At 40.4% G+C, this 15,374-nt stretch overlaps 2 protein-coding genes and 1 long non-coding RNA gene across 3 annotated transcripts; 2 read left to right on the top strand and 1 right to left on the bottom strand.

Annotated features, from left to right (window-relative positions):
* The first annotated feature begins 612 nt into the window (after window positions 1-612).
* Window positions 613-6,587, top strand: LOC308078646 (tripartite motif-containing protein 16-like). Its single transcript, XM_080419903.1, has 2 exons — window positions 613-638; window positions 3,961-6,587. The coding sequence occupies exon 2, from the start codon at window positions 4,043-4,045 to the stop codon at window positions 5,888-5,890; it is 1,848 nt and encodes a 615-aa protein (XP_080276029.1). The 5' UTR covers window positions 613-638; window positions 3,961-4,042; the 3' UTR covers window positions 5,891-6,587.
* On the bottom strand, window positions 2,336-2,602 carry LOC308078364. The gene is made up of 2 exons (XR_013932505.1): window positions 2,536-2,602; window positions 2,336-2,480 (listed from the first exon to the last, which is right to left on the bottom strand). It is a non-coding gene; the product is annotated as an uncharacterized lncRNA (long non-coding RNA).
* A 2,086-nt stretch (window positions 6,588-8,673) lies between the features above and the next one.
* LOC308079061 (uncharacterized protein) lies at window positions 8,674-14,068 on the top strand (the record flags this gene model as incomplete). Its single annotated transcript, XM_080420399.1, has 4 exons — window positions 8,674-8,889; window positions 9,389-9,631; window positions 11,505-11,634; window positions 13,269-14,068. The coding sequence occupies 4 exons, from the start codon at window positions 8,674-8,676 to the stop codon at window positions 13,853-13,855; spliced, it is 1,176 nt and encodes a 391-aa protein (XP_080276525.1). The 3' UTR covers window positions 13,856-14,068.
* Window positions 14,069-15,374: the final 1,306 nt, after the last annotated feature.

Here is a 15,374-nt window from a genome sequence, read left to right as displayed (position 1 = left end):
GGTAACTAATGCTCCACTGGCTAAGAGAAACGATCCGTAGATAGTATAAAACAATTAAAAGATCGCTTTTTGAAACGCTTCCGGCTTCCGGTGAAAACAAATGGAATTCTGGGTAATCGAGGATTACGGAAATTGTATGCAGTGACGGTAGTGACCAGCAGAGGTTGCTAAAAATCGTTATTTGGGATTCTGCATTGTATAACTTTAACATAACTGCACAACTCTGAAAGTGCACAAATGGACCCGTAAGGTCCATTGCAAATACACTCTCAAATGGATAAATTAACACTGAGGATTTGTTTTTACTGTGCAAATATATAAATGGATGAGGATAATTCATGGAATGACCTTTCTTGTAAAGGATAGGTGTAAACCATGTCTCCAAATAGACAAAAAACAAATGTTGAAAGAAAGGCAAAAAATATTATTGTGAAATTCCATCAACTTTTCACCATCTTGCGCCAGTGTTTCTTTTGGCCACTAGGTAGAGGTATTGAGTCACTGAACAGCACCAGGGTGCTCCTCATGATGCTCTTGTTGCTCACGTCACGTCACGGAACACAGGCTACGTAACGTAACGTGACGTAATGGTTTGTTGTTCAGTCTGGAGGATGAAACGTGGCCACGCTGCATTTAAGGTAAATAATGTTTGATTCATATGAACACGACACGTTTTTATCCACCGTTATTCAACACAATTATTATTGAAGCATTTGGGGCTTTAGGGCTGTGTATTATTAGGACACCAAATGGACACGAAATGTGGAATATTGTTGTTTTTTACAACCGAGGATGAAACGAATCAAACGCACGTAGTTCCAAATGATCACAAGCACAACTAAATGTTAAGCCTTTAAACCACACTCACTGATGTGTATAGGGTTTGTAGATCAAACCCTCGCCATAGTTTATTCATTCATTTATAACTTTAAGCTTTAGCCTCGGACCAGGACCGCCACCGCCAGGGAGTTGTTTATCGAGGCCAGGGGTGAGCTGAAGGGGGCGCTATAGGGGGGTCGGCGACCCCTTAGTTCTTCTGACACTATGGGGGCTGGGGGCTCGCGCGTGCTCCACATGCACGAGCTCCACGTGCGCGCGCGAGCACACACCGTCAGCCGCCCGCGAGCCGTCAATCATTAGCACAACAACGCACCGTTAGGGGCGAGCCGTCTTTAACACCTTAAACAATAGACCACCGAAGTCCTGACGTCATTCGCTCATCCCCAGGTTTGCGGAAGTAATTTCTCTATGGAGAATAACATTGGGTCATCTTAGAATCGTCTCATATAAGAATTGTGGTCCAAAAATAAACACACTGTCCCGGCGTTATTGTCAGGGAGGAGGTTCTGTATGGTTTATGATAGTCAGTCACTTATATTTGATACAGTCTGTTTCTGGCGAAAATGTAACTAATTCGGCGGAAGTAACATTAGCGTTTTCTCACCGTCAGTTGATGCTTCATATCCATAAGAGTCAACCCGCCGGGGTCATTTGTTTATTTTTGGAACACAGTTCTTATTTGACGCAATATTAAATACGTCTATGGGATTCAGAACGGGGGTGGAAAACTGCGAACCAGGTAGACAAACAAAGGATGTGTAAATGACGTCAGACTTCGGTGGTCTATGGCCTCAACCTGGCTGCTTTGCATAACAGGCTTCTCGAGAAAAGCCATGGAGTGTGAAAGGGTTAATCGCTTATCAGAGGACACAAGCGCTACAAAGTTATCCCTGTCTAGCTCTGGTCCATGGCGTTAGAAGGAGTTCTCCTTAACTTTATGGTACTTTCCATTCTTTCCCCTCGCACCGCGGTAGCGCAGCCTCTCGTCTGTAGTAAAATAAAAAAAATACACTTTTGGTACTCACCAAAACAAAGACGGTTTAATGGAGTTGAAAGCCTATTCTACTAAGTGGGAACACTCTGAGCCCCCCACCTCACGTCTAAAATACACCTTTTGGCCAGAAAAGAAAATATTTCACCGGAAGGAAGAATCTGGTCAATAGGAACATTCCATTGACCAGATCTGTAGAGGGCGCAGTGGAGTAACCAAAAACAGGTTTTAATTCTGGTGAAATATTTTCTTTTCTGGCCAAAAAGTGTATTTTAGACGTGAGGTGGGGGCTCACAGTGTTCCCATTTAGTAAAGTAGGCTTTCAACTCCACAAAACCGTCTTTGTTTTGGTGAGTAGCAAAAGGGTATTTTTTTTATTTTTTACTTGTTTTAAAAACCACTGTTTTGAAAGCAATGTAAGTCTTAAAAAAAAAGTAATTCAAGTAAAGACAAGTTGACTGATTATTTTAAGTACTTATGTGTGGGTGAAGCTATGTAAAGGGCTTTTATATAAAACTAAAAGGAAAATAAAATAATTAATTAATTGAAACAAAAATAAAAACAACAAATTAACAATGCAACAAAATAATAAGAAATATAAATACATTAATAATCACATGTTGAATACAGTATTTCAACTAGCACTGAGCTGAGTGGATATGTGCACATGCGTGCGCAGTGCGCACGCACGTGCCCGCGCGCACGCACGTGCCTGCGCACGTGACGTCATAAAATATAGCCCCCATAGTTCAAAAATCCACAGCTCACCACTGATCGAGGCTGATGTGTTTGTAGCCCCATTACGAACCTCTCACTCCGCTATGCAGCTCCGAGATGAGGTCCTACTGCGAGCTCTACCGGAATCGGTAGAACGGCCGCAAAGGGTCCGTGGTTTACCCTTTTAGCCACATCGTATCCAAAAACTAATGGTAGTTCCAAACTGTACAGATGTTTGAGGTATGGTCCGGCACCCTAACTTTTTGGTCGGGGCACGAAACAACCGTTTAAATCTCTTATTTAGGCAGCCTGTGGCCATGTTTTCCCATTGTAGCAGAACCGGTAACAGTACTGGCACCGGACGTAGGGAGGTTTTCCCGGGTTGAATGGGAAACATGGCCACATGTTGACTAAATACGCGATTTAAACGGTTATTTCGTGCCGGACTAATACCTCAAACATCTGTACAGTTGGAAACTACCATTAGTTTTTGGATACGATGTGGCGAAAAGGGTAAACCAACCACGGACCCTTTGCATCCGTTCAACCGATTCCGGTAGAGCTCGCAGTAGGACCTCATCTCGGAGCTGTATAGCGGAGTGAGAGGTTCGTAATGGGGCTGATTTGTTTGTAGTTTTTCTTAACGCCCCTTAATAACAACACATAAAGTGGTTAAACCCAAAATAGCAGATCTACAATCTCACAACGCTGCTGTGAGCTTGTAGATCGGCTATTTTCAGTTTTTTGTTATTTTAAGATCAAAGGGTATTTGAAGTGTTTAAACTAGCTATAGAATACATGTTTAGAAGCATTTTCTATAAACATGAGTGGTCTCAGAAATGTCATAAAAGCGAAGGTCAAAGCCTCAATGTGTGATTTCTTCAACCCCGTGGCTGTATGTAGAACATGATAATGATAATACATTATTACACTTTCACTCATGACATTTTAATTTGCTTTATTCCATGTTCGCACCGCATTTTGAGCTTGTAGATCTGCCACTTTTGATGCTTTTGTGTGATGCTGTAGTATGATCAAGTAGGGAGTTTTTTTTAGGGAGAATTTACGAAAAAACACAAAGGTTACTATTAACTTAGAATATGGCGATTACCCTGACTGTTATTATACTTAACATAAAAACTTTTTTTGGACCACTTTTTTAGTTGTCAGTTGTGTTGCAGTAATATATATATCTCTATCACACACACGTGACATTGCATTAGTTATAAAAAATATTTTAAAAACATTTGTTGGAACACAAACTGTAACATAACAGAACTAGAAAAAAAAGGAATAATGTTAGTTTTTGTAGATTTGTTTTTAAACAATTTTAATATTATATGAATTCTACGATATATAAAATCTGGGGGAAAAGTGTAATGTTGATATATATATACACGTGTGTCTTACAGGTTATTCATCTGACTGTGGCGTCCATACGGTGACCTTCTGCAGAGTGGACTAAATCTGCTTTATTCGGTCAGTCGTACTAAAATGGCGCAGCAGGGAGTTCAACTGGATCAGGAACGGTTGTGTTGTTCTATCTGTCTGGATCTACTGAAGGATCCAGTGACTGTTCCCTGTGGACACAGCTACTGCAGGAGGTGTATCGAGGGATACTGGAACCAGGATGATCAGCAAGGGAGGTTCAGCTGTCCACAGTGCAGACACCTGTTCATCCCAAGGCCTGTTCTGAAGAAAAACACCATGTTGGCTGAGGTGGTGGAGAGCCTGAAGAAGGCAGGACCCCAAGATGTTCCTCCTGATCACTGCTACGCTGGACCTGGAGATGTGGCCTGTGATTCCTGCCCTGGAAGAAAACGAAAAGCTGTGAAGACTTGTCTTCGGTGTCTGGTCTCTTACTGTGACACTCACCTCCAGCCTCACTATCAGTCTCCTGCCTTTAAGAAACACAAGCTGGTCAAAGCCTCCAGCGAGCTTCAGGAGAACATCTGCTGTCATCATGACGAGGTGAAGAAGCTTTTCTGTCGTACCGATCAGCAGTGTATCTGTTCTCTGTGCTCCATGGACGAACACAAAGGTCACGATACCATCTCAGCTGCAGCAGAACGTACTGAGAGACAGAAGGAGCTCGATACGAGTCAGCAGAACATCCAGCAGAGAATCCAGGAGAGAGAGAAAGACGTGAAGGTGCTTCACCAGGAGGTGATGCTCATCAACCACTGTGCTGACAGAGCAGTGGAAGACAGTGACACTATCTTTACTGAGCTCATCTCTACCATGGAGAGAAGACGATCTGAGGTGATGGAGCTGATCAGAGACCAGCAGGAATGTGAAGTGAGTCATGCTGAAGAACTGAGGAGGCGTGTGGAGCAGGAGGTCACTGAACTGAGGAGGAGACATTCTGAGCTGGAGCAGCTCTCGCTCACAGAGGATCACATCCATTTTCTACAGTGTTACACCTCCTCCCTCTCAACGATCAGTGAATCTACACACCCAGTCAGCAGCAATGTCCGTCCTCTGAGATACTTTGAAGTTGTGACTGTGGCCGTGTCCAAGATGAGAGACAGACTAGAGGACATCCTTACAGAGGAAGGGACAAACGTCTCAGAGAAAGTGAACAGAGTGGATGTTTCACTGTCAACTCCACCAGAACCCAACACCATAGCTGAGTTCTTACAACATTCACGTTCGATCACACGGGATCCAAACACAGCTCATCAAATCCTGTCTTCAGAGACAGTGAACAGAGTGGATGTTTCACTGTCAACTCCACCAGAACCCAAGACCAGAGCAGAGTTCTTACAATATTCACGTCCAATCACACTGGATCTAAACACAGCTCATCAACTCCTGTCTCTGTCTAAAGGGAACAGAAAAGTCACACGAATGTACAAACCACAATCATATCCTGATCACCCAGAGAGATTCACTGGATTTAGTCAGGTTCTGAGTAGAGAGGGTCTGACTGGACGCCGTTACTGGGAGGTAGAGTGGAGTGGAGACCGTGTTAATATAGCAGTCTCGTATAAAGATATCAGCAGAGCTGGGAATGGTGTTGAATGTGGATTTGGACACACTGATAAATCGTGGTCTTTACGGGGTAACATACGGGGTAAGAAACGAGGTTATGTTTTCAGACACAGCGGCCTTGATACTGACCTCCCAGGCCGTGTGACCGCCAGAGTAGGAGTGTCCAGAGTAGGAGTGTACCTGGACCACAGTGCAGGTACTCTGTCCTTCTACAGTGTGTCTGGCACCTTCAGTGTGTCTGACACCATGACTCTCCTCCACACAGTCCACACCATGTTCACACACAACCTCCATGTTGGATTGTATCTTTCATCAGGAGCCATTGCAGAGTTGTGTGACCTCAAGTAGATCACACTTCTGTTTTGTAGATCTGGTGTCACAAGTCCAGAATGATTTCTTCATTATTATTTTGTTTTAGTTTTTCTCTCAGCCTGCTTTGTGAGCTTGTAGGTCAGTTATTTTTGCTTTGCGTCGTATGATGAAGTATAATAGGGGCTTAAAGTGGCTATGTTAATATTTTCTTCTCTTGTATTCATACACCTTCTTGGTACCATTTGTCTTGTTATGATGTAATCATTACCTTATGGATTTGATATTCCATGTGAAATATTGATTTAATTTTTCCATATTTTCTTACACTCAGAACAAACATTACAGAAGAAATGTGACATGTTGGAATTAATAATTATATTATAATTAATTTATAATACATAAAAACTAACCAACATGATAATAATAATAGAATAAATGTTAGTGTATGAGTATAGTGTGTATATTATCATAAAGAACTGGGGACCTGCAACGTGAGGAGTTGTGTGCTTGTAGATCGGCTATTTTCACAATGTGTGCCTGTTTCAAAGCTAATATTTCACAATTTGGCCAACTTTTGAATTTTTAAAAATAGTTATATACTTATATTTAAGTATAGTTTGTTGATAGCTTTTGACCCAGTAATGGTCATTTTATTTTAGCGGTATTAAAAAAGTCTTAAAATTCCTCCAATTGTCACTTTATAAATGTGCAGATACCCTGTGTTTGAGCACCACTGATCTAGGACACAGTATAAATAATCTTGTGAATAAAGTGACATTAAAGATGAACAAACCAAACATCTCTGATCACTTCTTTGTTCTTCTACTCTAACAGTCTGTGTAGAAAGGTTGACACGGCAACTTTGACTCTAGTTAAATGAACGTAACCACTTGAAGTAGGGATGCACTGAATATTCGGCCAAATATGGGCAAAAAAAGCATATTCGGTATTCGGCCGAATAGATTTTAACACCGAATACCGAATGTATATATATATTTTTTAACTGATCTCAATATGGACCCATAGTGATTATGAGTTTTGCCATAATCATGTAGCTCTATTACAGAGGCACAGCCATGACAGCAATGGTACAACATTTAAATAATTATATATATATATTTTTATATATATATTCGGTTATTCGGCCAATTGTTTCCTATATTCAGTATTTGGTTTCGGCCAAGAATCTCCCATTGGGTGCATCCCTAACTTGAAGGTTAACCCATTAAGACCTGGGACGCATCTGTGTCATTTTTTGAATTGAGCTAAAAAGCATTATTTTACACTTTGGCTATTCAAAAATAGCAGATATACAAGCTCATAGCGCGGCAGCTTGTAGATCTGCTATTTTTGAAAAATCGTGAAAATATGTGTGATGGGTATGTTTTTGTACCATTTTCTTATGGATCTAAAGTGTACCATTTTCCAATTGTATGTGTTAATATGGTTAAAAGTGTCAGTGCCTCTCTGGCAGCCTGCAACAGTGTTTTGGTCTGCTGGGCTCCTTCTGGTATGTCAACAATATTAGATAGCAGGTTAACCTCGATACCCCAACCTTGGTTGCCCAGGAAACTGAGCCATTCAAGCCATAACTTACGGCTGACGTGATGACGAAAGGCGTAACACCACGTTATGTGTATACTTACTCTGTATCTCTGTTTGAACGTCAGAAGAATATATCTGGAACCATGCATGTCCAACGCTTTGTAAGATCTCTTCTCTGGAATAAACCCAAATACTATTATAACACGTTTCCTTCCTCCGTTTATTGATGTAATTAATTCTTATCTGACCGATAGATATGGACCGGTATTTAGTAGGAAAAATAAAGCTATCAGTGTGCAAATCTTTGAATATTCTATATTATGCTTTTATTATTGCTTTTTTCCCCTACCATTTGATACAAATAAAATGTAGCCTGATTATCAGACTGGAGCTGCGTGGAGCTTCAGTCTGCATTGGCTCCAGTGTAGGCCATTACAAGGGGGAGGGGATTAGCCTAAACCCAGTGGTGTTAAGTAACTAAGTACATTTACTCAAGTACTGCACATAAGTAAAATTTTGCGGTATTTTTTACTTTACTGGGGTGTTTCCAATTTTCTGTACTTTTACTTCTACTCCACTACATCTCAAAGGCAAATATTGTACTCTTATTCCACTATTATTTGAAAACTTTAGTTAGATTTGGATTATTATTACAAAACATACAGTAGCCGCTTCAACCCTATATACATTTCTGCCATTTGAAAATAGCAGATCTTCAAGCAAGCTTGTAGATCTGCTATTTTCAAAAGGTTTTTAGACATTTTATACATTTGAAATACTTTTATACTTTACTCAAGTAAATCTTGAATTCTGGCGGTGTGAGCTTGTAGATCTGCTATTTTTCTTTTGCCTCTTTCTTATATTATTAGACAATTTGGCCTGCTATGTTTGACCAGTTTTTAATAGTATAGTTTGTTGATTACTTTTGATGCAGTTATGGTCGTATTTATTTTCTTTCTTTCTTTTTTGAGGTATTAAAACAGTCTTAAAAGTCCTTAAATTGTCACCTCACTCACTGTCATCTGGTGCCCATCATGTGCCCCGACCATAGAGTTAAAAAATAAGGCCCCCGACCCACAGGTTGAGAGCCACTGGCCTAAACCAATCACAAGCAGAGATCCACGGATCCGCCTACATATGACGTCATGTAAAGGCGACCCGTACGGGTGCACACACATTTGTGCGCATGCGTGAATAACACTGTATATGGAGGGATTTATGAGCGGAGAGAGAATAAGGACTACAAAAACTACAACTACACTATTCATTTCACAATGGAAAACAGCGACGATAGTAAAGGAGTGGAGGTAGAGAAGACGTGCCGTCTGTGTAAGCAGAGCCTGTTGTTTAACGGCATCGTGTCGAACAGCAGGTTGTTGTTCAACAGTCTGCTGAAGAGGAGCAGAGAGAAGCCCCTCAGTGAGAGGTTCAGAGACATAGGGGTCTCTCTGCCCTGCAGACCAGGACTCTGCTCCTCTAGGATCTGCAAGGTATGCAGTGGTGGAAAGTAACTAAGTACATTTACTCAAGTGCTGTACTTGAGTACAATGTTGAGGTATTTGTACTTTACTTGGGTATTTCCAATTTCCAATACTTTTACTTCTACTCCACGTACATCTCAGAGGCAAATATTGTACTTTTACTCCACTACATTATTTGAAAACTTTAGTTACTAGTTACTTTTCAGATATAAATGATTACATTATAAAACATACATTTACCAATTTAGCCCTATTTTATACTTAGGCTATTTGAAAATAGCAGATCTACAAGCTCACAACGCGTCGCGATGCGACTCGTTGTGAGCTTGTAGATCTGCTATTTTCAAATATTTAGTACTTTAAGTACATTTTGATGCCAATACTTTAGTACTTTTACTCAAGTAAATTTTGAATTCTGGACTTTAACTTGTAATAGAGTATTTTTTATATTGCAGTATTGGTACTTTTACTAAAGTAAAGAATTTGAGTAATTTTTCCACCACTGAAGGCATGTCTGAACGCGCTGACCAGGGTGGAGGGCTCCTTAAGCACTCTGGACAGGTGGAAGCGTGAGCACAACAACGTGGCGGCGGAGGAGGAGACGCCCCCAGACGACGGAGGAGAGAGGAGCAGAGAGGAGGAGAACACCAATAAGAGGGACCGCGACACAGACACGCCAACGGAGTCGCCACCACGTCCCAAGAAACTCCTTAAAAGTCTCAACCCGGAGACTCGTGTCAGCACGACAGAGGTAAAGTAAACAGTCTAACACAGTGGTTTTCAACCCTTTTCATGCCAAGGACCCCTAAATTGACACTTATTAGCCTGCGGACCACCCATTTGAAAAGATATGCCAGGGACCCCCCATAAGAGAAGATTTTTACGGCTCTAGCAGTGATTCTCAACCATTTTCATTTCAAGGACCCCCAGTTTGACATGCATTAGGGCTACGGACCCCCATTTAATGGCATTTCTATCTCTGGGACCCCAATTTATATTGTAAAATCATATTGTTAATTTAACTCAGAGAGTGTACAAATGGAACCAAATGGTTCCATTTGTACACTCTCAGAGTTACAGACCCATAAGGGTCCATTTGGTTCCTACCCATCATTTACCTGGGAACCCCCTGGAACCCCCTCAAGTACCCCTGGGGGTCCCCGGACCCCACTTTGAGAACCAATGAACTAACAGGACACACTGTCATGCTGAAAGGTGTCAGTAACCCAACATGTTTGACTGTAGTTTAGTTATCTTATCTAGCCCTGAAACGTGACTGTCATATCATCATCACAGTCATGGCGCTACTTGTTCCTGGTTTTTAGAAAATGTTACATTTACAACCCGTACATCTACATAAACGTTCAGATTTCAAATATAAAGTGCTGACCCCACGGCCACGGATGTAACAAGTTAAAGCGCCCGGGTCTAAGTACCTGTATCTCCCGTATTGTTCAATAAAAAGCATTTTAATCCGATTGGTGGCCATTTTCTCCGACTTTAGCCTTATGCTTTCATTTATGCCCCTATCGGTTGTGGGGTGTATTGCACTCTGATACATTTTCTGATACAATAGAAAATAGCCGCCGATCGGATTAAAATGCTTTTTATTGAAAAATACGGAAGATACGCGTACTTAGACCCGGGCGCTTTAACTTGTTACATCTGTGGCTTTGAGGTCAGAACTTTATATTTGGAATCTGAACGTTTATGTACATGTACTGGTTGTAAATGTAACATTTTCAAAAAACAGGAACAAGTAGCGCCATGACGCTTGTGACAGACGAGCGTGTCAATAACCCAACATATTTGACTGTAGTTTAATTGGTATCGAGCTCCATTGAGCTGTGAAAGGTCTGGCTATGTGAGGCTGTTGTTGACTAGTACTGTTTGTAGTGTTTATCATTTTAATAATGATACACCCTTTTTTTTCTATTACTATTGTTATTACTTTAACCTTGTTCAGGACCAGTTAGAATTTGAGTTTGATCATTAATAATGTTTCTCTAGATTAATATTTAATACATACATTAAATACGTATGAACTCCTCTCTTATCCCATTCATCTTTTTAGTTGGTGTATTTAATCCAGACCCAACAGTTGATGAAGTTAAAAAAGGAAAAGTTCATCCCAACGTATATATTTGTGGACTTTTCTCGCGCCTCACTCTCTGTAATCCTCATCCACATTTTATGTCCCTAAACACATAATATTTGACAGGGGGGAGAGAGAAACACAGTGAGATAATGTAACATGACATATATATTTGATTCTCTGTCAAAAAATATTTGGGTATTTAATTATATTATATTATATACTATATTGAATTAATACCCGTTCTTTTGTGGTTTTCAAATATCTTTTGACACAGAATTAAATCTTTCATTGTCATGATTCACCAGGATCCTGGATGGCTTAGTTCTAGGCTTAAAATAATTTATATAAATATTTTCTGAAATCTATGGGAAAAATGTATGGGTCTTTCTATCTGTGGCATCACAAAATGCCCCCCACTGTGCTTAGCAATATTATAGACATACCATATTATAGGCTATTATGTTACTGCAAAATAACTGACTATGATCCTAATGAAAAGTCTTGTCTTTTATTTCATCCTTTTTAGGTGTACATCAATTACCCCAGTAAGACCGCCCCAGAGAAGTATACATGTAACCCTGCCATCAGTGGAGTCATAAACAATCTGGCAAAGAGCAAGTTCACCACAGCAGCCAAACTGATGGTGCAGCATGCAGGTAAAGCATGGCTTCATCATCTCAACACTAACTGATGGTGCAGCATGCAGGTAAAGCATGGGTTCATCATCAAACTGATGGTGCAGCATGCAGGTAAAGCATGGGTTCATCATCAAACTGATGGTGCAGCATGCAGGTAAAGCATGGCTTCATCATCTCAACACTAACTGGTCATAGTTAGATTCTTACCCTTGATAGCCTGCACCTCTGGCTGCGTTGGATTCTACTCTTAACACATTGAGTGCCAAAAACGGTCCGGGCTGTTTTTCATAATCCAAACGAGGTGTGCCGTTTTTGGATTTTTTTTTTTTTTTTTTTTTTACAAATTATTTTCCTTCACAGCACCAAGAGATATCATTTTTCGAAGATTTAGACTTTAATCCACTTCCTGGTTAACTTATGACTTCAAAAGCCTGTATCTCGGCTCCTGTGTACATTTTTTTTTTACTATGTATTTTTGACTATTTTTGACTATTTTCAACTGGCTGCAACTATGGAACGGATTACCGAATGTTTTTAATTTTTTTCCCCCGATTGTACGAGACCTCTATGTGTGTAATGAGGGGATCACCGTGAGGACGGTGATCACTGACAATATTTTGTGACTACTTGAAAAAGGTTAAAAAATGGTAAAAAAATCCAGGGCCTGACTGTACCCTGTTTTAAAAAACCCCTGGCACTCAATGTGTTAACCCAATAAGACCGGGAGCGCATCTGTGTAACCACTTTAACTATTATTTTATACTTTCGCTATTAAAAAAATAGCAGATATACAAGCTCATAGCCGTGCTATGAGCTTATAGATCTGCTATTTTTGAAAAATCGGGTAAATGTGTGCAAATCCTTGAATATATATATTCAAGGATTTGCACACATTTACCCGATTTTTCAATATTATTGTATTATTATTGTCAATAATATATGATTTATATATATATATATATATATATATATATATATATATATATATATATATATATATATATATATATATATATATATATATTTATTTATTTATTTATTTTTAAAGCAAAACATTTTTACTGAAATCTTTGCTTCTGAGGGGTCCCTGGAACAACATATTTTGAGATGGGGGTCCACGGCCAAATGCATATCATTCTGGGTGGTCCAAAAAGTTTGAGCACCACTGATATTAAAGCAACATAGGTTTTTTTTCAGAAAACTGTTATGATTTAGAAGACATTTGGAGAATCCCCCAGAAGCAAAGATGTCAGCTGTTTGCTTTAAATATACCGGTATATACATTCAAAGATTTGCACATATTTTCACGATTTTTCTAAAATAGCAGATCTACAAGCTTATAGCGCGGCACTCTGTGCTTATTGGGGATAATGCTTGCAAGTAGTTGCATGTTGCAAGGAGTTGCATTGGTGTGGACTGGCCTATCGTGTACATTTTGTCCTGTATTGTTCCAAACTTTATATACTGTATAAGTATTTCATTTCTTTTGTTTTAGGATTGTTTGTACAGTTTGTTGCATGCTGTTCTTACAAGTGAACCACAATGGGAACAAGCTTCAGCGTTTTTGTGTATAATCCACATAGTTTATTTTTTTAATGGTGACATTGTTGTGATTTTTTTAAATTGCCAATACATTATTCTATTCTATTCAGGTCTTATGGATGCCCTCAAACCTGTGATGGGAGACGTTATTGACAAGGAGTGCCAGAGTCTCTGCCATCGAAGTGAGGGTTTCATGCTGTGGAAGACTTCCCCAGAAGAACTGAAGAAATTCTCCTTGCACAACCTTCAGGAGGATTTGGAGAAGATGGCACCGTTCATGTTCTCTGTGATCTGCACCGTGTCGGGGATGCAAACCAACCATGCCTGTGCCGCTGCTTCCATTGCCCTTCGAGGGAGAGAGACCCACCTCTCTGCCTTTGCGTACCATATCAACAGTGTACTTCAGTATGGCGGTGCCAAGAAAGCAGTCTTTGAGTGTTTGAGCAGGATGGGGATCACCACCACACATGCCAATGCTGTCCTCAAACGACACGCCATGTCAGCACTCTGTGGAGAAGACCTACAAAAACCAAAAGCTAAAAGCGAAACACCTGCCACAGCACAGGAGAGCATAGAAGAGTCGATTACTGCCAGTTTTCAGGGTAGGTCAGAATCCGAAATGGACAGTTTTCAGAGTCCGTTGTCGGAATCCGAGATTTCTATGTTGTCGGAATCCGAGATTTCTAGCCTTGAATGATGATGATGACATAACACCAACCCTCCACCTGTCTCCTCCACAACCTACACCACCACCTCCTGCTGTGTCTGGAGATGGCACCATGCCAACTCCAACCCTCCTGCTGTCTCCTCCACATCCTACTCCACCTGCTGCTTGTAAAGAGGGCAAATCATTCTGAAAAGGTGTAGGTCCAAACCTGACTGCCTTAAAGGATCAGTAAGTCCCTTCCCGTTCTTACGGTGCGTTTTAACAGCGGGCGATTCAGGATAGTATTTTCCGGAAGTGCATTATATGTCTATGAGATCCGGCAACTACTGGCGATAGGGCGAAGTGGGCGGGGGGGGCGATGAAAGATGGATTTTCTTTATCTTTTGGACGATGTCGCCCGCCGATCGCCCGAGAGTCGACCCGCTGTTAAAACGTACTGTTAGAGACCTAATGGACAATGTTGACCAGGAGATAGGGGTCACTAGTCCATCTGGATATCACAAGAATAGCAGAGAAGATGAGGACATCTTGGCTCTTGTTGAACTATCCATGGAGACGGGGCTTTTCCAGAATGTTCCTGGTAGAGAGCACACAGCCTTCCCAGCCTTTAAACCCGTTTAGGGCGGGAACCCCTATTTGTAACTATACCTTTCGAGACAGGAACCCGTTTTGGGGTTGTTGTTGCCATGTACAGTATATAGCAATATATATTTTTTTATATTTTTGAATAGATATTTGACGTTTTTCAGAAAACTTAGGTCAGGATTTAGAAGGCGTTTTTAGAATCGCCCTCGGGTCTAAAATGGTTTAAGAAATATCTCTTCTCCAAGCTCAATTACAGTGAGTTGTGGCAATGGATGAAGAGCAAGCTAAATGGATTTAGCATGGTACACATCTAAGATGTGAAAACCTTTATTTCCAAATGCCACTTTTTTTTCTTTTATTACTTTGTTGTAGGACAGCATCATGCAAACAGCCCCCTACGAGCCCAACGTGCTGCGTCGCCATGCTTTTTGTTTTAAAGCATGTCCAAAATGGGGCCATCAGGTTGAAAATGTTCAGGTCTATCCGTGGGTTTTAGGTCTATCTGTAATTTAACCAATGAAAAGTATTAACAAGAGCTTGTGACTAAATAACTACCCTTGAGGATTTGTTTTAGTTTCCTCTACTTGAAATGCAGCCGTTTTGGACACACACTGTGTCTAATATTTGATTGAAATTGATAGACATGTTTGTCCAAACCACGAACAATATGTGTTGATGCTTCACATGTATTGAGCATGGATGAATAAATACAGTCATATCCACAGTAAATTTCTTCAGTAATTGTGCACTTTCAGGTCTCACTTTTAAGCAGTGGTGGAAAATAACTTAAGTATATGTATTCAAGTACTTTTACTTCAACTCCACATGTCAGAGGCAGATGTTGTACTTTTACTCTAATATAAATATTTGAAAACCTTTGTCACTACGGTAGGTACTTTGTAGATATTTATATAAAATGTGCATTAACCACTCGAGCCCTTTTCAAACTCTAGTTTGAGAAATG

The sequence above is a fragment of the Gymnoscopelus braueri genome (genome assembly GCF_963280865.1).
Source record: "Gymnoscopelus braueri genome assembly, chromosome: 22".
Lineage (NCBI taxonomy): Eukaryota > Metazoa > Chordata > Actinopteri > Myctophiformes > Myctophidae > Gymnoscopelus > Gymnoscopelus braueri.
This window is presented reverse-complemented; position numbering and strand designations above follow the sequence as displayed.